The 23,018-nt window shown below is 51.6% G+C and overlaps 1 protein-coding gene across 1 annotated transcript in view; it reads right to left on the reverse strand.

Annotated features, from left to right (window-relative positions):
* The window catches only part of GNA12 (G protein subunit alpha 12), a 108,895-nt gene extending 88,026 nt beyond the window's left edge, over positions 1-20,869 (reverse strand). The window contains exon 1 of the mRNA XM_047089312.1: positions 20,498-20,869. Within this exon, the coding sequence (XP_046945268.1) occupies positions 20,498-20,809 (312 nt within the window). The 5' untranslated portion in view covers positions 20,810-20,869. The remainder of the gene's footprint in view (positions 1-20,497) is intronic.
* Between the last annotated feature and the right edge of the window lie 2,149 nt (positions 20,870-23,018).

Here is a 23,018-nt window from a genome sequence, read left to right on the forward strand (position 1 = left end):
CTCACGCGGGGCCCCGGACCAGGGGAGGCGGAAGCGGCCAGGGCGCAGCCCTGGGGGAGCCTCCTCTCTCAGGTCACAACACGGGACGCCCTGGCCCTGGGTGGCACGTGAGCCCTCGTGAGCGTTTACTCGTGGAACCGCACTCAGAAGAGAGGTTACGCGGGCGTGCACCCTAAAACAACCCGCTTACCGACAGGAAGCCAACAGCACACTCAGACGAGGGGTTAACGATGAAGGTGAGGGGGCGCTGGAAATGCACGTGGGGGGAGCCGACGCCCTGATCTCGTGTCCTTCCCTCCCCACCCGTCCTCCGCGGCCACGTCACCGTAAACCACCATCTCAGCTCGAGATGTCACGGACCACCGGGCGGTCCGCGCGAGGACGGCTCCTGGCCCGCCAGCCGCCAGGGCACAAAACCCGCACAGGTCGGCCCTGCGGGGCAGAGAGCCGAGCCGGAGGGCGGAGGGGCCGAGAGAGGCCGGCTCACCTGAACTCCCACCGCGGTCCGGAGGGGGCTTTTCCCTTGCCCCCAACGGGTGCCTTCTCATTTGACACGGGAAAGCCGAGCCGCCACGGGGGAAGGGAAGCGTGGCGTAAAGAAGGCACCGGAGGGCCGGGAGCCCACCCGGGCCGTCAGTCCCGGTGCGAGTTCCTGGGTCTAAAAGGAGACTTCTCAAGCGGCATCACAGCCGATACCGATGTTTGCGGAAGCTCGCGACGCTCACGTGTAGGACACGGAAAGAACAGGTCAACGAGGACGGGCAGAACGGCTGCGGTGGCGATGCGGGCACACCGCCATCGAGGCAGCGGGGAGGAGCAGGCCCGCGAAGGATTCTCGTCCCGAGTTTACATTCCCAACGTTCTCTTTACAAATAATAGCGACCCTGTAGCATCTCCTCCTGTTTCCGACTCTTTGGCGCCCGAATGGCAAAAATGGCCATCGGTTCTCAAATACGTATATGGAGACGGCTGTGAAAGTCCGGAGAGCACGCACGTGGGGTTGAATAAACACAGGTCAAAGTCGAGAAGCTACAAGAAGAGCCTTGAAAGCAGAGCGAAACAAGTCAACACGCGAGAAGACCCTCAAGGCCGCCGAGAGACGCCAGTGACGACCGGGACGGCTGTAACGCAGGAGGCGGACAACGGCGAGTGTCGGCAGGACGTGGACACCCTGCAGCCTTCGTGCCCGCCGGTGGGAACGGAGAACGGTGCAGCCGCTGGGGAAGACGGTCCGGCGGTCCCTGCGAGGGCTCGGCACCTGTGCTCCCGCGACTCCGCGCCTAGCGGTCTACCTCAGGTCAAAAGTCATTCACACGAAACCCGTGCACGCACGTGAACGTCCACGGCAGCAGCATCACGGGAGCCAAAAGCAGGGAAGGACCCAAACGGCCACCGGCTGGTCAACGCACGAGCCGAACGCGTCCACTCACACGAGTGCCGGGCCGCGCTACGGTGTGGATGGACCCACAACATCACGCTCGACAGGACGACAAGGAGTCAGAGACCGGGAGAAAAATCACTGTAACACGCAACACACATCCGGTGACGGTCTGGTATTCAAAACACACAAAGGGGCGCCTGGGTGGTGCAGTCGGTTAAGCGTCCGACTTCAGCCAGGTCACGATCTCGCGGTCTGTGAGTTCGAGCCCCGCGTCAGGCTCTGGGCTGATGGCTCAGAGCCTGGAGCCTGTTTCCGATTCTGTGTCTCCTTCTCTCTCTGCCCCTCCCCCGTTCATGCTCTGTCTCTCTCTGTCCCAAAAATAAGTAAACGTTGAAAAAAAAAAAAAATCAAAACACACAAAGAGCTCTTAGGTTTTTTATAAAATTAAACTCCTACGGGCAACTGCACCCCTTGGCATTCGTGCAAATGAGTTGAAAGCTTTTATCTACACAAAAACCTGCAGTCAAGTGTTTCCAGCAGCTCTATTCATAAGCACCAAAACCCGGAAGCAACAAGGACATCCTCCAACAGGTAAAAGGATAAACATACCGTGGTCCACCCAGACACTGGAATATTATGCAGCACTAAAGAGAAAGGAGCTCTCAAGCCATGACAAGACGTGGGGGAACATTAAATGTATGTTGCTAAGTGACAGAAGCCAACCTAAAAAGGCTTTGTGATATAGGATTCCAAGCACGTGATTTTCCGGAAAAGGCAAACTATGGAGACAGTGAAATATCAGTGGGGGCGCCTGGGAGGCTCCGTCAGTGAAGTGTCCAACTCTTGATTTTGGCTCAGGTCATGATCTCACGGTTTGTGGGATCAAGCCCCATGTCGGGCTCTGTACTGACAATGTGGAGCCGGCTAGGGACACTCTCTCTCCCTCTCCCTCTGCCCCTCCCCTGCTCCTGCTTTCTTTATCTGCCTCTCTTTCTGGAGGAGGAAGAGGAAGAAGAAGGACCAGTGGTAACCAGGGGTTGGGAGGAAAGGAGTGAGGGATGGATAGTTAGGACTCAGGGGATTTTTAGGGTGGTCAGACTATTCTGTGTGATTCTGTAATGGTGGATACATTTGTCAAAACCCATAAAACTGTACAGCACCAAGAGTGAGCCCGACTCTGGGGAGCCTGGGGGGCTCAGTCGGTTGAGCGTCTGACTTCGGCTCAGGTCATGATCTCACAGCTCGTGAGTTGGGGCCCCGCGTCGGGCTCTGTGCCGACAGCACGGAGCCTGGAGCCTGCTTCGGATTCTGTGTCTCCCTCTCTCTCTGTCCCGAACCCACTCTCATTCTGTCTCTGTCTCTCTCAAAAATAAATAAATGTTAAAAAAAAAAATTTAAAAGAGTGAGCCCCAGTGTAAAGTATGGACTTCAGTTAATAATAATGTATCGATACAGGCTCACCGGTAATAACCAAATACCCCAGCGACGCAAGATGCTGACAGCAGGGAGACTCTGAGGGGGGGAGGGAGGGGGCGTATGGGAAGTCTGTACCTTCCACTCCGTTCTGGAAACCTAAAACTGTTCTTAAAAAAACAAAGCTTATTAACTTAAAAAAAAAAAGTGTTAAGTGAAAAAAGCTAGACGTAAAAGTTACCCATTTATAGGAAATACCCAGGTAGATTCACAGAGACAGAGGACAGATTAGCGGAGAGACCGCTTAAGGAGTCTGGGTTTCCCTTTGGGGGGTGGAAACGTTCTGGAACTAGACAGGACGGTTTCACAACACCGTGAGTGTACGAAATGCCACCGAACTGTTCACCTTAAAATGGTTGATTTTATGTTAAGTGAATTTGACCTCAATTATGAAAAAAGCAGAGGAAAAACAAAAAGGTCACACTGAAGCAACTTTGATCAACTTTTGATGTCCCACAGAAATTCAAACGCTGTCGTCCTGATTTAAAGCACCCAAACAGAGAAGAGCCAGCAAACACTGGAGCCACTGCAGAACCAGGCAGAGGACAGGGCGGCTCGCGCCAGGCGGTCAACGGCACGGGGAGGCGAGGACTCAGGATACGGACAGTCAACAGGACTCGCGACACGCTGGGTGGATCCGACGTGGGAAAAACAGGAATCAAAGATTAGGTTTCCAGACTGCACGCGTTGGCAGATGATGGGACCACTTACGAAGCGGGGAGGACAGTGGACGAGGGGTCATGGGTTTGGTTCCGTGCGTCATGTTCCAGATGCTCCTAGGAGACACAGGTGGAGACGGCGAGGGGGCCGTGGTGTAAAAGACTCCAGGAGCCACAAGGGTACAGTCAGGACCGAACGTGTAAACACGGAAACTACTGGGAGATGGGAGAGTGTCAGAGGACTAAGGACATCACCTTCTATCATACCCCGGAAATACTACTTACCAGTTCGTTCAACTTCGTGCTCTTTTTCGCCAAGCAGAATTGAAACGCTGTTAGAGAGTTTAAAAGGTCCATCCCTGCCCTCTCGACCATTTGTCCTTGATGTCATAACCTGAAAGAGTTTCCTCAGCCTGGGATCACAGAAGTACTCATCTACATTTTTTTCTAGAATTCTGATCCACTTTTAGTATTTTTGTCTATACTCATATGGAAATCATTCCTGTATCAGAAAGGAATCTAACTCTATCGTTCTCAATGATTAGTCATCTTCACAGCACCCTGTGTTCAACCATCCCTCGCTCCCCACTGTTCTGAAAGCCTCCCTTCATGGTATCCCGACGGCCCAGGTACACGAGGGTCGGCCTGGGATCCGTGTCTGCCTCACCAAGCCACTGCCCGTTCCTGAGCCAGTGTGACCCTGCTGTAATGATGGCGACTTCACCACACTTTGGTAGAATATTGCGCAGGAAAATTGCCCCAAACACACTGCCTTTCCCCCAGAACTGTATTAGGTAAGACCACACATTTATTCATCATGCAGATCTCAGTATCGTTCCGTCAAGTTCCAAGAAAAATAAACTGGGGTCTGTTTGACTGGTATTGTGTTCCATTCATAAACTGGCATTATTACACTATCAGCGATTCCTACTCACAAAAAATGATCAATTTTTCACAGTCTTTTTATGTTCTGCACTCAAGTTTTACAGATTTCATCATATAGGCTTCACTCAGTTCTTGCTTATTCCTGGTACGTTGTCCCACGGTGCGGTTACGAATGGGATGTTTTTCTAGGACAGGAAAGTGCATACACACACATGTTCAAACACAATCATTTATTTTGTAGCCAGCCATTTCTGGAGCCGTGCTTCATTCCAACGACACTTTGGATGATACCTGCCACTTATGATGCTAATTTCGTCCCTTCCTTTCTAGCAGATACACCTAATTTCTTTTTTCTTTTACCTGACGAGACTCTCCACAACATCACTGAATTAGATTGGCACCTGGCATCCTTGACTTTTCCAGTCTCAAGGAAGGTCTCTGTGCAAGGGACAGTCCCTCCTCAAGACAACACACGTGCAGCCTCTCTCACCTGTCACGTCTGTCATTCTGTTATCGAGTACTCAATGGTTTGCTCTCGGATCACGTTGTTTATATAAAATAAGTCAGATGATGGATCAGCGCCAAAACTATTTGGGGAAAAAAGTCATAACCGAGGAAACAATCACCTGAGTACTAATTATGGAAACAATACAAAAGAAAACAAGTACTCGTGTATATCGCCAATTACTCAAAAAAAAAAAAAAAAAAAGTGGCCGCAGTCTCTTTTAGAAGGCTCAAGACCTGTCTTTTAATCTACTTCAAAAACACTCGCATTTAAAACTTATACCCAATACTTTTTAAGAGTATTATTGAGTCTGGGGCACCTGGGTGGCCCAGTCAGTAAAGTGTCCAACTTCGGCTCAGGTCACGACCTGGTGGTTTGTGGGTTCGAGCCCCGCCTCAGGCTCCATGATGACAGCCTGCTTCAGATTCTGTGTCTCCCTCTCTCTCTGCCCCTCCCCTGCTCTCGCTCTCTCTCAAAAATAAACATTTAAAAATAAATACACATTAAAAAAAAGAATATTATTAACTTTAAAAACTAACGGAAGACTAGAAAAAGGCATTTACACCGTCAGAAGAATTTTACTTTGTACCAGACATAGGAAGGAAAGCTCAGGCCACATGGTGGCTCTTTTCTTAAAGTTACCAAGAAATAAGGAACAAGACAAGTTTCCAGTTAAAAAAAAATGCTGAAGATGCTGTGGTCTCCTTGGTAAATATTTACACATTCTGAAAATATTCAAGATTACAAAAATTCTAAAGGGAAATTCAAACCACACATTAAGTCAAAACACCTGTAATTAAAAATGAAAACGTCCTTGTAACTGTCGAGAGCTGACATAGAGAGGCAAGGGTTTAATCAAAACGAGATTGCTTAATCATATAAATTATGTTCTTTAATTACACTATGTCAATAATATTTAATATATTCCTCAGGACTCATACTATAAAATTACTATTGCCAAAGCACTCTCTAAAGTAATGTTTTCTGTAGAAAACCTATTTTTAAAAATTTTTTTAAATTTATTTTTGAGAGAGAGAGAATGAGAGTGAGCGAGCAGGGGAGGGGCAGAGAGAGAGGGAGAGAGAGAGTCCCAAGCAGGCTCTACACCATCAGCGTGCAGCCTGACGTGGGGCTCGATCTCACAGACCATGAGATCGTGACCTGAGCTGAAACCAAGAGTCAGTGGCTTAACCGACTGAGCCACCAGGGCCCTGGTAGAAAACCTATTTTAAAAAATAAATTCACAAATTCCTGCTTTGCAGGAGTCAACACTCGGCATTTTGCTAGTCCGCCAGTTTTCCTAGGAAAACTTCCCTTTCCTTTCACAAGGGCTCACAGCGCATCACTCCCGAGGAGGCCGTGTGTGCCCGGGTCGTGTGCCGTGTCCTCCGGGAGCTCCGGTCATGCTTGTGCTCACCGGGGACGACGGTTAACCCCGCCGATGCCACCCCTGAGGTTGCCAAACAGGGAGTGTGAGCCACCGCTGGGAAGGCTGTCACCAATTAAGTGCCACTCCCAGTTTTTAAAAAGCGGAGCCCGAGGACATCAACACAGCCCACTCACACCGGGCAACGTCGTGCGTCCCAAGGGCTGGACGTCAGTCTCCTCCACCCAAGCGGAGCCCCCACCCTGCCTTTCGCCACTTACTGGGGCGCTGCCACAAGGACACACGAGCGCAGTACGCGAAAGGAGGCCTGGAGACGGCCGAGCCACGCGCAGGCAGACGTGGTCGTCGCCGGTACGTGGTCCCAAGCGGGCAGCTGGGAGAACCTGGCCCCGGGTCCCCCCGCTCCTGCCACGTGCGGGCACCGGGTGAGACACCAGGAAGGAAAACAGAGCAGCTGCTCCTGTCCTGAGGACCTCAGCTTAGCAGGCGCCCAGAGAAACGGGCTTCCCTCTGCTCGGACAGATCCGTTTGCGGTGGACGGACCCACGCCTGGACGGCCCGTTCCCTGCCACGGAGCCTGAAGGGCTCAAGGGGGACACGGAGCTGGGCCAGGCCACACAGCCTGCTCGCGGTTCAGCCAGGAACAGCTCACGGTCTGAGTGGGAGACAACATGGACTCCGTCCCCGCTGCGGGCACAGGGGAGGCGTCAGTCGGGCCTCCTCGGCCGCGGCCGTCAGGTGTGTGTCCCCACACGACGCTCCGCTGTCTCCCCGACTCTCTTCCCCGACGGGGGCACTCAGGGGCGAGTGGGACTGGGCCCATCCCTACGTCCCGATGGTGTCTCCGCCCAGGCCCTTCCTGGGCTGGACTTACTCAGGGGACCTCGAACAGCGAGTGACATTTCAGTGTCTCGCCGACTCAGGTCATCCTGTTTTTCTCACGCTACGGTTTCAGCAGACCCTTGGGTCTGGTTTTACAGAATATACGCTTTCACGGCGCACCTTCTCTTCCAGACTCGGCTTTTCTTCTGCCCTGTGTGGGCTCCCCCGGCCCCTTTGGATACGGCGGGGAGAGCGGCCAGGCCGGGTCTCCACCTCTCCCACGAGCGGCTCTCTACCAACCCGATCTTCGCAGAAGCACTCTGGGTCAGCTTCCCTGACGGCATTTCTACCCCGCTGGTCCTCCCAGACCAGAGCCGAAGGCTGACAGTGGCTGACCCGGGTCTAAGGGGACGGGGGCGAAGGAAGCCGAAACCCTGTCTGGGTCGCAGCGGGCTTGCTTCTGAAATCCTACCAAACGTCCCCCCTTCGAGCTCACTTCTCCATCTGGGGAGCACTGGCTCAGCACGGATTCTGCCTTGGCCAAGGTCCCTCTGCTTCTGAGTGCTTTCCCTAACTTGTCCCAGGGCCGAAGTCGGGGGGACTAGTGGGGACGTTCAGGCTCGTGCCGACCCACCTGCTCCTCAATGTTACTGTTTGGAGGTGGGGCCGAGGCCAAGAGACACGCTACACGGCCCGAGAATCATCTCTCTGCCTTTGGCCACAGTGTGTTTGAAATATTAGAACCATAATACAAAACTGCCGTTTTTGTGGGTCAAAAATCAGAATTTCATGCAGTTCAACTCCATGTGTAAGAATGCCTCTTTTTGTTCCTTACTTCTGAACATTTTCATACTCGTGTGTCCGATGACTTTTCAACATATACGCACAAATATGTACACACACACACACACACACACACACACACACAAGCATCCCATCAGGTAATGAGCAGGCTGTGTGAACCTCGCATCCCAATGCACTGCCCCAGACGGGTCAGTCCTCTGCCCCGAGCTCCGCACTCGCCTCCCAGCGCCACCAGAGTTGTCTTGCTCAAGGAGGCCCTGCCGGACCTGCTCAGGTTCCCTCCTCCACCTGCCACCCGGCATTCCAACACAGCTCTCTTCCCGTTCCTTCAAAGCCAGCTTCTTTCAGCCTCACTGCTCCCGTGCTCTTAACCCCTCGGCCTGGCTCACCGCAGAAAGGGGCTTCCCGGCTTCGGGTTCCGTGTGCTCTCAGCCTCGGGCCACACAACACCCACCTCCAAGTTCAGGGATCGGGGGCTAGAGGGACTAGTGTGTGGGGCCAATGGCAGCTCTGCCCAGAGGGAGGGGAGCCTCGAGTCTGGGGTTATTTCTGCAGTACGTATGTAATCTGTGGGATTAATAAGGAAGTCGAAAGCTATCACAGGGGGCTTCACACAACAGGACGTCAAATGGGCCCAGGTGTTTCTGGGTCACCTGTAACAACTCAGTGTGGAAGAAGCATGTCCAGAGATGTGAGGGACACCGCGGGGACCTGAGGGGCAGGGACACTGGGGGACGTGAGGAGCAGCCCCGATGAGGGACATCGTGGGGACGTGAGGGGCAGGGACACTGTGGGGAAAGGAGGAACTTAGGGACTCCGGCTTCCTGTTGGACCCCTGATGTTCCCACAAACTGGTGAGCAGTTAGCATTCTTGATGGCTTCCTTCAGGGACAACTACATTTATTCCTAAAAGAGCGATCAGCTCGCTATTTCCGCTCATCACAGAAAAAGTCCCCGAAGGGGCTGAGACGTCACCAAGGGACTTCCAGCCTTGCAGGTGGCCCCAGGCAAATTCACCCTCAGCGAGCCTCCACTTTTCTCCCTCTGCTTCAGAGTCTGCAATCAATGTGATCGCATTGAAATCACAACGGGAATCAGCTCGATAGACGGAGGTGAAGACACCGGCTTTCGTCCTAATAGACGCCAGATGGGAGAGCTGGTTTTAGACTTGCAGCCAGCGAGGTGTGCTCGCGGACGTGGCTGGACAGACAGACACAGGCAGGACGAAACCGGAATGGCCACGCCCTGCGGGCAGGGGCTCCAGAGGAGAGGAGGGAGGCCGGGGGGCCAGAGCCCGGCGCCTGCTTCCTTCTCGAAAGTCACCTGGCCAGCGGCTCGAAAGTCACCTGGCCAGTGGCTCGCTCGTCCTCCCCCCTGCACGGGGGTGGGGTGGGGAGGGAAGGGAAGTTAAGAAAGTACTGGAGCTGAAGTCCCTCCCCAACAGAGTAAAGCCCCGAACCTAGCCTCACAGGGTTACTGGGACCGGAGCACCTGCCTTCCACACAAACACCAAAGCGCCCAATGCAAAGGTTTTCTTCCTTCTCTGCAGCCGCTTCCTCGCGGCATCTCGCGCATCAACACACACTTGATAAGTGTTTGCTGACTCGGCTTCCCGAGAGGATCGCTTTTAATGAGACACCTGCTTTAACTAGGAGGTTCCAGGGGTGCCGGTCTGTTTAAAGACACAACCCGACCGCTTCGGAACCGAATCCAGCATGTACCGACAGGACGGTCAACAGCCCATCTCCCACGTCCCAGTTGTGACGGCCAGCCTCGCGGGGGCCGTCTCCTCCTCTCCCACGTCACTCCCCACTTAGACTTTCGCACCCACAGGCCTCTGATCCAGGCGTCAGAATCCTCGGAAAAACACCCGGGTGGCCCCAAAGATGCAGCCTTGGGCCGTCCCACGGGTGCCAACGACCGCAGGGAAGAGCTGGCACCAGTGGGAAACACAGATGAACCGTCGCGTGTGACAGAAATTCCCAAAGCAAACTCGGAAGCAGCCCCTCCCTTTCACCTGTAAGGGGAGACTGAGTAATCACTCCCTTCCCTTCCCCGTAAGTGTCCAGTCCTTTGCCGGGACGCCGTGTGTGTGACGTGTCCGCAGAGAGGAGAACGAATGTACCTCGCGTGCCGCGGTGCTCCGCCAGCGACCGTGGGGCGTGCTCCTCTGGACCGCTGAACTGCTGGCGTCTCAGCGGCGGGAGCACTCGTGCCCCAGGGGATTCCCGTGTAACACGAGTCCAGGTGAGTCTCATGGCACATCCCGCAGACAGTCTTGATGGCCCCTGCAGCGAGGCCGGGGCCCCCGCCCTTCCCGTGACAGCTCCTCTCCTGCCCGGTCCTCCCCGGTCTTTCCGGTCCCCACAAGGGTCAAGCAGGCAGATAAGCACCATAAAAGGACTCACCACCGTGCACACAGCACAGCAAAGGGACGGCTGTGAACCTCGGGAGCACATCTTGCTGCGGCCCTGACATCTATCCTGGCCTTCCCCGGGTACAGAGGGGAGCCTCCCTCTGCCCCAGATGCGCACACGAGGGCCGTGGGGCACCCACGCCATGTACCATCAGCAGAACATTCCGGCAAGGCAAGGACAATATCAGTACTGCACAGGGCACAGATTCCGAGTCTGAGTGTTCTGTTCCCGTGGCTTAGTTTCTGCTCCACTCAGCTGAAGTAGTCACTGGAGTCCCTGAGGCCTGGGTTCACTGGCTAACACCAGTCAGTGTTCGTGAGCATCAGTCTTCACTGCTGACTCTTCACGTAACACGGCCGTCGGGCAAAGCTGGTGCCGTGGGCTTCAGGCCGGACGGGCAGACAGGCCCGAGTTCAGAGAGCGGTGCTGTCTGCACGGCCTCTGCTTATGACAGCAGAGGTGGGGACGCATTCTTGCCACACTCTCCAGCTCCTTTCCATCCCCTCGCAGAGACGCCCAAGAGTCAACAACTGTTCCTTTTCTGTCCTACGGACGAAGCACCTCCCAGAGCACAAGTTCCCAACGGACGCGGGCCACCGCGTCGGGACAGAGTTCCGGCCGGCCGACACACTCACACGACACAGAGGCTGTTCTCCTGCCGTGAACCAGTGTCTGGGACCCACGTGAACACGCACCCTGATGTCAGACGAACGTCCGAACGTACAAAAGAAGCACTCAAGACAACTCATCACATGGTCCGCGTTCCGCTCACCCTAAGGGCCACCGGACGGAAGGCACGGAGACTGCTGCTTTTGGTGAAATGCAAGCAAACGAGAATAGTTAGAACCCAAAATCCCGCAGCCCGTCTTGAAGAGAGGGCGGGCGCGGCCCTTCGAGGGCTGACGCGGGTCTAGCGCCAGCTCCGCCACACGTCAGCGTCCTGTGCTCGCAGCTCGCCCTATGATCACATCTCTAGATAAGCCTCAAGTGTAGACCTTCAGCTCCAGTTACTACCGATGGGGTCCAGGTCCTCGCTCTCAACTACGTAATAGCAGAGAAGAATCACCTACAGTCAACAAAACACGATCTCGCATTGAGCACGGCTGTATTACATATCTCACGTGACAGATGACTTCGGGTCAAAACTGCTCCCCTAAAATCGGTTTGGTTAAAATGACCAACCTGTCAACCTGAAAGGGGAGGGTAAGACCAATCGTCCACATGCTATGAATCCCCAATAAGGGCCAGAGGGGTCTCTGGATGGAAAAAGATGTCTTTGGTTTTTTTGCCCTTATCAAAGCAGTAACCACGCGTGTCCAGTGTAAAAGTAAATTTGTGTAAATGCAATCAGCCAACGAGGCAGTAGAACCCGGACTGTTCTCCCAGACCTGGAAGTGCGTTTTCGCTCCTGTTCTCACGGAAACCCACAGTGGGGTCAAGCACAAACGGATTCTGAACCCAAGAAACAAAGAGCCCGCAGGCCAGGAGTTTCCAAGTGCCTAAAAATACAGAAGAGCAGCAGAGGCTCCCTCAACGTCCTACTGGCCTTTGCAAAAGATAATGCCACAGCCGACGATCCCAAAAAAGATTTTAATTTACAAAAATTTAACGTAATCTTCGATATTCTACCACAAAATGTCTTACCCTACAGCCCACAGAGCATCCAGAGGCCCCCCTCGAGGCTCAGGACGGAGGGACCCCTTGAAGGGACTACACGTGCGCATACGAATTTTCTAGAGAGAAGGTCTGGGGTTTTCACATAAAGAACATCGTGACCAAGGTCTCTGGCAAGCCACTGCGTTACGTATGACCAGCTCCCTGCGCTAGAAAGTTCCGTCCAGCTCCTACTCTCCTTCTTAACACTCCAAACCACGAGAATTCTCTGTCCTAACTGGCAGACATGTGCCGCATGGAGATGGCTCATCTGTATGTCCCTCTCCACCTGCTCAAACTCCAGGGCGCCCTCAGAGACCAGCTCAAATCACTCTTCCTCCAGAGGCTTTTCCAGACGCCTCGGCCAGAATCCACCTTTCCTACTCTCACTGAGCCACCTGCCGACTTTTACACTGGCGTTCAACATGGCGTACATTCAGACTCGATGTTAAAGGCTGCACCTGTCTCCCCAGCTGGTCGGAGCACCTGAAGGGTAGAGACTAGGCCGGATTCATCATAACTGACCCTTTCCCCACCGGCACCGAGCACACCAACATGGGTGTATGGTCAAAAAGTGTGTGTGGAATGTTTGTTTCAGTGACCACCAGTTCTAACAATCTCATTCTTCACAAGGTTTCTAAATCAGCCACACAACGACACTCCAGGAAGGCCCACCTCTGGGTGGTTAGATGCTACTCACGCAATTGTGTGAGTATTGGGATTTCTAGTTCACAAAACAAAGGCTAATGTATGTCAAATGGCTTACGTTGTATTCACTTTTTTTTTTTTTTAAAGTTTATTAACTTATTTTGAGGGGGGCAGGGAGGGGTAGAGAGAACCCCAAGCAGGCTCTGCACTGACAGCACAGGGCCCGACGACACAGGGCTCGAACTAGCAAACCATGAGACCATGACCTGAGCAGAAATCAAGAGTCAGATATTTAACTGCGCCACCTGGGTGCCCCATGTTGTATTAACTTCTAACTCGATGTGGGATTCAGTCGTCACAAGGAGCTCCTGAAAGCACAGATGAGGGGGGCTAGAGCCACTGGGAGAGAAGGCCAAGCTGGTCTGAAGCCTTCTCCACAAAGGCCCGGGCACCTGCCGTCACCAGAGGGGTTACTAACGAAGTTCTGAGGCGGCACATACACAAACTTTAGGGACAGCCCGCCCAGGAAGTGAGACACTACCATGTTTAAGATTGCAAAGATAAAAAGAATGAATACGAAGTCTTACCGGGAATATCTACAGGAAACCAAAGCAACTAACAGATTCAAATAATACACTGCAGAGGGTAGTGTGAGGGGATGAAGTTAAGGAAATGAGAGGCTCACATGCAGGCACAACTGTGATCATGGAGGAGGAGGCCTGGACCTGGAATCAAAAGACCAGGATGACAGAAACTTCTGGTTCCACAGATGCAGTAGCCCCATTCCTCCCGGGTCCCCTCCTTACAACCAAAGACACTCAGGACGGAACACAGCGAGCGTGCGCAGGAAAGCCGGCGGAGACAAGGCGGCAGGCGGCCCGGGACTTCGGGCCCGAGGAGCCACTTGGCAGGGAGCTCGCCAGGTGTCCTTGCCGCCTACCTGTCTGGGACAGGGTGCTGCACAGCCTCCAAGCTCGAGCAGCCAAATGGCACAGATGGGAACAGCTCCCAGAAAAGCTGTTCCTCCCAGCAGAAGGCCTGGGAAAAGGGTGGTCTCACAACAGAAAATCCGCATCTGTCACCCCCTGGGTTTTAGCAGGCTCATCTCCCGCTTCCCTTCGGGGCCCTGCACAACCAGGGAGCAGCTTCCAAGCGGCCAAGCAAGATCTCCTCTCCTGTCCCCTGCCCAGAGATGCAGGACGTGCTCAACTCCCCGACCAGGGCGGCGTCAGTGGGGCGCTGAGCCTCTACCCCGACCCAGGCACAGGCGGGCAGGAAAAGGAGGGGGGAGGCTGGGCGGGTCACCACCCCGCTGCTCCTAATACTCCCTGGTATCAGCCAGGCCAGGAGTAGCTGATGTCACATCCCACTCAACAAGGCAACAGAGGCTCAGGGACCCGGAGGTCAGCAGTTAAGAGCCAAGTGACACTCCTATCACCAGAGTCTCAGAAGGAAGGGACAAAGAGTGGGGCCGAAAAAGTATTTTTAGAAATAATGGCTGGAAACCTCCCAAGTTTGGCGAAAGACACAAATGCAGAGATTCAGGAAGCCGAGCAAACCCTAAATATAATAAGTCAAAAGAACCTATGTCAAGACAAATCACAATTCAACTCTGGAAACTGAGACAAATGAGCAATCTTAAAAGCAACCGGAGAGATAGGACACCTTTACTTGGAGCAATTCGAGGGACAGCAGATTTCTCATCTTCAACAGGGGAGGCCAGAAGAATAAGGCACCTTTTTCAAGTACTAAAAGAATGTGTCAACTGTGAATTCCATAGCTGGCACAGAGATCTCAAGGACGAAGGGGGAACAGAGACATCTCGGATGCAGGAGACCTGAATTTGTTGTCCACTAGCCCACCCTTAAGAATGGCTAAAGGAAGTTTTCCAAACACAAAGCTCACAACTGCAGGAAGAAAAGACCATCAGAGTAGGTAAAAATAGGGGTGAATCTAACAAACCATCCCACTTTTCACAAGTTTCTTAAATGTTATTTGATGACTGACAGAAAGCCCTGTGATGTGGTGCTCCAAGTATAACAAGACTTAAAACCTTTATATTTAAAAAGTGAGGAGGGTAAAGGGATCTAGACTAAAGGTCCCACACTTCACTGACAGTTGTAAAACAAGGATGCCGGCACCCTAAGCTACGCACGCACACGGTAAGCCCAAGCAACCAACAAGAAAGTAAACAAAGCTTTAATTGATACATAATCACCAAATGATCAAGATGGAATCCTAAAACATGTTTAACCCACAGGAAAATAAAAAACAGAAGAAACAAACAAAAAATTAACAAAATGGGAGGCTTATGCCTTAACAGATTAATCACTTTACCTTAAATGTAAATGGCCGAAATACACAAATTAACAAAGATGGACAGAGTGAAGAAAATAGGACATAACAATATTCTGTCTATAAGATACTCACTTCGAAACAACAATGTGGGTAGGTCAAAGGGATGGAAAAAAATACAGCAGGAAAGCATTCATTAAAAAAAAAAAAAGAGTCGCTATATTAAAATATCTGATAAGGTAGGGCAGAGGAAATTACTAGAGACAAAGAGGGAGATTACATAATGACAAAAGGATCAATCCACCAGGAAGTCCTAATAATCCCAAATGTTTATACACCACACAACAGTCTCAAAATGCATGAAGCAAAAACTGAGAGCTAAAGGAGAAATATCCACAATTGTATTTGGGAGACTTTCACACCTCCCTTTCAGGAACCGACAGAAATAGTGAACAATCAGCAAGGATACACAACATGACACCCCCATCAACAACAGCACCTAATGGACATAAGTAGAAAACTCCACCCAACAAGAGATATGCATTTTTTTTCAAGTGTCCATGAACATTCACCAACAAAGGCCCACAGAATATATACCATGATAGACCATATACTGGGTCATAAAACAAACCTTAAATATTTCAAAGAATTGAAATCATACCAAGTATGTTCTCTGACTGTAATAAACTCATAGAAATCAATAAAGATAACAGGAAAACTCTAAACTCTTGGATTCTACAATACACTTCTAAATAATCTGTGGGTCAAAGAAAGTATCTGAAAAAGAAACAGACACATGAACACGAACAAAAGTTCAAATACAACATATCAAAATATGTGAACACAGCTAAAGCAGTGCTGAGTGGGAAATTTATGGCACATACTAGAAACGAGGAAAGGTCTCAAATAAATATCCAAATCTCTACCTCAAAAAACACAGAAAAAAAAAAAAAAAAAAAAAGAGGAAATAAACCCGAAGGAAGTAGAAGGAAATAAGGACAGAAATACAGGATATTGAAAACAGGAAAGCCATAAAGAAAAGTTAATGAAATAAAAAGCTGGTTCTTCACAAAAAAAAAAAAAAAAATCATTAAAAGTGATAAGCCTCTAAGAAGACTGACAAAAATAAAAGACAGAAATCACCAACACCAGAAAAAAAACACAAGACAGGCCTCTCACCATTCTCATTCAACAAAATACTGGGAGTTCTAGCCACTGCAGTAAGGCCAAGAAAAAGAAAGAAAGCATAGCTATTGGGAAAGAAGAAATAAAGCTGTTCATTTGCAGATAACAGGATGGTCCATAGAGAAAATCCCAAGGAATCTATAGGAAAGCCCTTAGAACTATTGAGTGTATTCGCTAAGCTTACAGGACACAAAATCAAGACACAAATATCAATTGCATTGCTGTATAAGAACAAGGAGCATGTGGATGGAAACTGACAATAAAAGCACTATATCATTTCCAGTTGCTCTAAGGAAAACAAGACACTTAATATACACTTAAAACACATACCAGATCTGTATGCTAATAATCGCAAAATGCTAATAAAGAAATCAAAGGCTGAAAGAAAGACATACCATGTTCATGGACTGGAAGACTCAACATAGTCGAGAGGTCAATTCTCCCCCAAAGGATCTATAGGTTTCATGCAATTGCTATCAAAATCCCAGCAAGATTTTTTTTTTTATAGACACAGACAAGCGTATTCTAAGACACATCTAGAAAGCCACAGGCCCTAGAATACCTAAAACAATCTTCAAAAAGGGAAATGAAGTGGGAGAAACCACTCTATCTGATGCTAAGGTCTTCCACATAGGTATAGTAATCAACAGAACGTGATAACGGCAGAAGGAGAGACACACAGATCAGTGAAACGGAACAGAGAACTCAGAACTAGGTCCACACAAATATGCCCAACTGGTTTCTGACGAAATTGCAAAAGCAATTCAAAGGAAGGACAGTCTTTTCACCAGATGGTGTTGGAACAATTAAGCATTCAAAGCAAAAAAACAACAAAAAACAAAAAACTTCCATCCAAAACTCGCACGTTTTCATGGGATAATTAACTCAAAATGGGTCAGGACTCAAATGTAGAATGTAAAACTACCAAACTTTCACGGGAAAAAAATGGATTGGGATCTGGAGCTAGGCAAAGAGTTCATAGCTTTGATACCCAAAGTGTTACCTATAAAGGGAAAAACTGATAAGCTTGCTTCATCAGAAAAAGTTCTGCTCTGTGAAAGCCCTTGTTAAGAGGATGAAAAGCAAAGCTACAGACGGGGAGGAAACAGTTGCAAACCATAAAACGTGGCAAACGACCAGTATCTAGAATGTATAAAAAAACTCTCCAAGCATTCACTAGCAATAAACCACAATAAATAACAAACCATAAAAACAAGCAACCTCTAGAAATAGAAAATAGATAAAAAAAAAAAAAACACCAAGAGGCACCACACCAAAGAGGATATAGGGGCGGCAAATAAACACGTGAAAAGATGTTCTGCACCATGAGCTATTAGGGAAAGGAAAATTAAGACAGCGAGGAGACAGGTCTTGCCCACCTATCAGGATGGCTGACACAGCAAAAGGCCATCAGATGCCGGCGAGGATACGGAGAACCCAGGTCACTCAGACACCGCCGGTGGGAATGTGAAAGGGTACAGGCACTCCAAAAAGTTTGCCGTTTCTTATCACGTTAACCACACCATTGCCACACGACCGAGCAACTGGGCTCCTGGGCACTTATCCCAGACACGTGAAGATGTGTGTACGAACGTGTACGTGAATGTGCAGAGCACATTTCCTCACAACAGGCAGAGAACTGGAACCCAGAGGCCTTCGACAGGTGAACGGTTACGTGGTGGCCTGTGGTAAATCCACACCGCGGATCCTACCCGGCAAACGGAAGGCGCAAACTATTTCCAACACACACACCTTGGGTGATTCTCCAGGTGGAATGATAAAAAGAGGTCATGTTCTGCGTGGCTCCGTTGGTACAATATTCTCGAATGAATAAAACCTGTAGAATTGGAGAAATGATCAGTTCTTGCCAGGGTCAGGGAGGGGCGGGAGGGAGCGGCCAGGAAAGGCGACCTAAGGGATCCTTGACGGTGACGGGAATATTCTGTATCTTGACTTGCGTGGCGTCGGTATCCTGGTCGTGACGCTGCATCACATTTTGCAAGATGTTATCACAGAAGGTAACAGGATAGAGGGTACGTGGGCCCTCCATATTATTTCTCACAACAGGATGGGACTCTACAATTATCCCCAAAATTACAGTTAAAAAAATAAAAATTTGTTCCCAGCTCTGCCACCTGCTACGTAGGTAGCTGACCTTGAACAGACTTTGAACTCCCTATCCTCAGTGTTCTCACGGCTAAATGGGACAATACCTCCCGAAACCTGAGAAAAACTAAATGTCACTTATGAAGGATGTGGCAACGCGCACGGCACACAGTACTTCAACAACAGCCTGTGAACGCTGAATCTATGCGTAGACACAAAAAGTATTCTAAATCGTACCATTCAAATGCCCACGACTGCAGCCGCTGCAGAGCAATTAATTTGAAAGGTCTCCTCCCAAAGTGATCAGTCAAAACATGGCGTGGGGTGGGGGGCGGGGGGAAGAATTTGTGGTTTTAAACTGAAAAAAGAATTCCTAACTAGCTACTGAACTAGTCACAAAGTGAGTTTAAAATGGAGTTGCGGTGAGTTAAAAGCTGGGAAGGAAAAGAGGAGACCGGCTAACAAACCTAATATTTCTGTTGAGAAGGAAGTCAGTGGAGGTTAACGTTTGCGTGCACTGGGAGAAGGTTAGGAATGAGTTTCCTAAAACGCACTCAACACAGTCACTTAAGACTCCACGTTGCTCAGCATTTTCTCTACCTCCCGAGTTAAAAGTGCGAGAACGTCAGTCAAATCCTTGTGCTTCTTTCTACACCTGCCTGGCGTGGAGGTTCGGAAAAGCAGCCGAAACGCAATCTGGCTCTGAGATAGAGGAAGACAATGAAATGCACTTTACCCCAGAAGACGAGGGGAATGTTAAACACACAGTGTATCCCCGGGAGTCACACTGGGCTCCTGGCCTTTAACGTTGGTGAAGACTGCCCAGAGCAGACCCACAGAGGCTTTTGAAAGAGGTGAAAAGGAAGGAGTGTTTTGTCATTCAAATGATTCTCTTCCCGTCGTTCCCCTCAAGATCCTAAAAGAGCTTTTTCTACTAAAATGAGAGATTTTCATAACAAATACAGAAAGCGGGGATACCAGGCCGAGCCTGGAGGTTTGGACGCAGGGTTTCGGCTTCCAGGGGGTGGACTCACTTACCCCCGGGGCCTGGAACTTCTTCCTGGTGGGTGAAGTGAGAGGCACCGGATGGGTTTCTACAGCCCTCTGCTACATTTAAAGTCCCTGGGGGCACCGTAAACTCTCGTCTCCAGACAGCCGTCTGGTATGACAAACTCTCCTCTGCTTGAGACATACCTGCTTTCCCCACAATGAGCCTGGGAAGGAGTAGGTGAGAGGGCAGTGAGAGGGGGTAGCGATACAGTAAAAACAAGCACATAAAAAATCATAAACCGCCCAAATGACTCTAAGGGCAGGAGAGAATCTACGTTGGGCTGCTCCCGGTCCGTTTTCTCCAGATTTCCTTTCCGGGGAGCCCTTCAGCACAGACTCCCAGCAGAGAGAGACCAGAATCCAGACTTGGTCAACTCCACAGCTTTTTTGTTTTGTTTTGTTTTCCCCAAAGCCGCCAAGAATAAGACGAGCAGGGAATAGGAGAGCCAGTCGATTGTGCACACCACGCAGGAGATCCACTAAAGGGTGCAGAGCAAGGAATTCACTTGTACCGTCACGCGAACACACACAACGGCGACGGGGCAACGCGGGGGGCTGTGAGCACAGGCTGGGTTATCCGAGGGTGTCAAGCAAGCAGTTACCGATTCGTGGCTTCGGTAAGCGGACCGCGGTGGTTTCTAAAGCGAGGCCTTCTCTTTCAGCGACAAACGCTAAGCCCCTTCCTAACGAAGTTCTCCGCGGTCTGGGGTTGACTTCCAGCCCCAGGGCAGGCGTGTGGGTGACCCGAGCGCTGAGGCTGGGGGAGGGGGCGTGGGTACGCGCACTTCGCTCTACTCCCTGCACGTCGTGCAGGCGGCAAGTTCTCAGTTCCCAAGCGGAGCCGTGCGGCCGGCCTCCTCTCCGGTCTACACCGCTCTCCGGCACTTGCGGGGAGGGCAGGGCGAGGACGGCTCCCTGACCCCGGGAGGCCGGCTGTGGGAAGCGCGCAGAAGCCGTCCTGTAAGGGCGCGTCCCCGGCGCGGCGTCCAGGAGGGGCCCGCCCACCGTCCCCATCCCCCGAAGTTGGCCAGCTTTTCCGCGTCTCGGCCCCCGGCCCCCACCCCCCCCCCCCAGACGGGCAGGGGCGCAGGCCATTATCGCGCTGCGGCGCCGAAGGGGTGAGCATCCCCGGCCGGACACCCTCCCCCCCAAAGCCGGGGTCAAGCGGCCCGCACCTGCGCGCACCTGGGCGCAGGTGCGCGGGCGGGGATGCCGAGGCGCGCGCACCTTGAGGATGTTGTCGAAGATGGTGTCGCGGAACTCGAGCAGCGCCTTCTGGTCGAACTCGCGGCCGTGGATGATGCGCATCTGCTTGAGGAAGGTGGACTTGCCGCTCTCGCCCGCGCCCAGCAGCAGGATCTTGACGAGGCGCCGCACGGCGCGCCGCTCGCGGGCCAGCCCCGCGTCGATGTCCCGGCTGCGCCGCCGCGCCTCGCGCTCCGCGTCGCGGGCCCCGCTGCCGCCCGCCCTGCGCTCGCGGGCCCCGCCGGCCTCGGCCGGCAGCAGGCAGCGGCTGAGGGTCCGCACCACGCCGGACATGGCCGCTCAGGCCATGGACCCCGCCGCGGGCGAGGCGAGCCCCGCGCGGCAGCCGGCCGCTCCCTCAGGCCGCGTCCGTCCGCCGCCGCCGCCGCCGCCGCCCCGAGGCCCGCTCTCGCCCGCCGCTCGGCCCCGGCGGAGGGGCGGGGCGGCGCGGCCGGGGCCCGGCGATTGGGCCGGCCGCCGTCCATCCGGACGAACGCGCCCTCCGATTGGGCCGTGTGGCGCCGGGAGGCGGCCGTCCCTCTGGCCCTCGGGGCGGGGTCGGCGCCGAAAGAGGCGGGACCTTTGGGGTGGGGGCGCTTCTCATTGGGCATCTGGGATGAGGTTCTTTCTTTCAGAATGAAAGGGAGGCGGGGCCGCCGGGGAGGAGGGGCGGCCGTCCGCCATGACCAATTATAATTGCTCTGGGGTCACGTCAATCACGGGGAACAGGCTGGGGATTGGGAGATCGACGAAACGGGGCGGGACCAGAAGTGCCAGGTGTACAGAAAGATTCTCCCTGAGTTCCCAGATTGGGTCAACCTGTGAGACCAGGCGTCTCGTTAAGTGGACTTAACGTTGCCCGAAAATGCAGATATAAGAGGTGCAGCTGCTCGTCTTATGTTTGCAGAGAAAGCTGTTCCTAAACCATTTTCCTTCCAGAAACACGCAGGGTGGGGGAGGGACGCACACACAGTTTTAAACAAATGCACCCTTTGAGAGTGGCATGGCCTCTGGGCGTCTGTCTTCCGTAAAAGTTAGCTAATCATCCAAACTAGAAGCCCCCCGAAAAAGTCTTACGTAGCACAGTAATTGGGAGTGGGGTCTGCAGTTGCTGGGTCTGAGTTCGAATCTTTCCTCAATCCCTTACTACTTGCACAGGCAGCTCCTCCCCCCCCCCCCCCCAGCCACATACCCCGTTTTTAGCTTCAGTCTCTGCAAAATGGGGCGACGATAGCAACCACCTCACGGTTATGAAGATACGAATAGAGAACATTGACTTGAGAAACACTTACCATGCTGCCAAGACCCCAGTAAGTTCTTGCTAGGAGTTAGCTGATCTTATTAGAGATTCTTACCTGTCCCAGGTTGAAGTGTGGTCAGGATCCCTGGAAGGAGTTCAGGTATCTCTTAATCTCCAGGTGGCCGGCCAGATTGGGGAACCATTGCCCGTTAAAAGATAAACTGGGGCATATTACAATTTTTAAGAATTTGCAGTATTTTAGCAAACATTTATTCAAATCAGGACGAGCCAAACCAGAAGCGGTTAACGCTCCCCACAGTGGAGCCAGGGAAAAGACTTATAGAGAAAGTGCCTGGAGGAAAGAAAGGAAATTGATTGGCTGTAGCTTGAAGGCAGGTTGGCTGTTTGTGACCGGTTGTGTTGACCGTTAAGATTTTGTAACCTTGAGGCTTCGATTTTGGCTTGCTTTCCTAAGCCACCACCACGGCATTAAAGCCACTTCAGTCTAATGGCCTCCTTTTTAAATTAATTTAGCAAGTCTTAAAGATCATCCTGTCCAAACTGCCCTTCTCATCAGGTGTATAAAATAAAAACCAGCTTGCAAACGACTGACAAGGTTCCACACAAGGGCCACCCAGAGCTGGGCTCTCTTTCACTGTGTCACCATCTCTGATTAGAGAGCGGTGAGTGATAGAATAAGCGATTTGCGAACGTTATGTCATCTGGTTGTACCGATAACGTTAGCACACCTATGAGAACGCCGGGCACTGGGGAGGTTTGGAGAGGAAGCTGGAGACGGAAAAGATACATTCTTTGTGTCAAGAAACTTGCACGTAAGTTAGGGAGCCAGGCTGCTCAAGTCCCCGAGCACAGGGAACGCTAGGGGAATCCCTAGTTTCTGCCACAGAACCAGGGTCTTGAAGGATCTAAACTCCCCAGGGACCTTGAGTGCTGATGGATATGCGGCATGTCATTTATTGAGGCGTGAATTTGTATCACTTATGAGTCAACACACCATCTAGTACTCTGTCATCCTTCAGAAATGATGGAGAAAGTCTTGTTTCTTTGTAAAAATGCCCTTCCACAGAAAGACGCACACTAGTGTTGTAACAGAAGTAGAAAGTCGGAGGCCTCAGAAAGCAATGTGTCTGAAAAAGAAAATAGGAATTTTGAACAATTAAACAGGAAAATGTAGAATTCAGCAGCGGACCAGAGTGAGCTCTTCATTCAGTTAAGAGAGACTGTGAAAAGGTGATTCACAAA

The sequence above is a fragment of the Lynx rufus genome, unplaced genomic scaffold, assembly GCF_022079265.1.
Source record: "Lynx rufus isolate CCGP_SWC_20201006 ecotype Redwood Valley unplaced genomic scaffold, mLynRuf1.p SCAF_27, whole genome shotgun sequence".
In the NCBI taxonomy this organism is placed as follows: domain Eukaryota; kingdom Metazoa; phylum Chordata; class Mammalia; order Carnivora; family Felidae; genus Lynx; species Lynx rufus.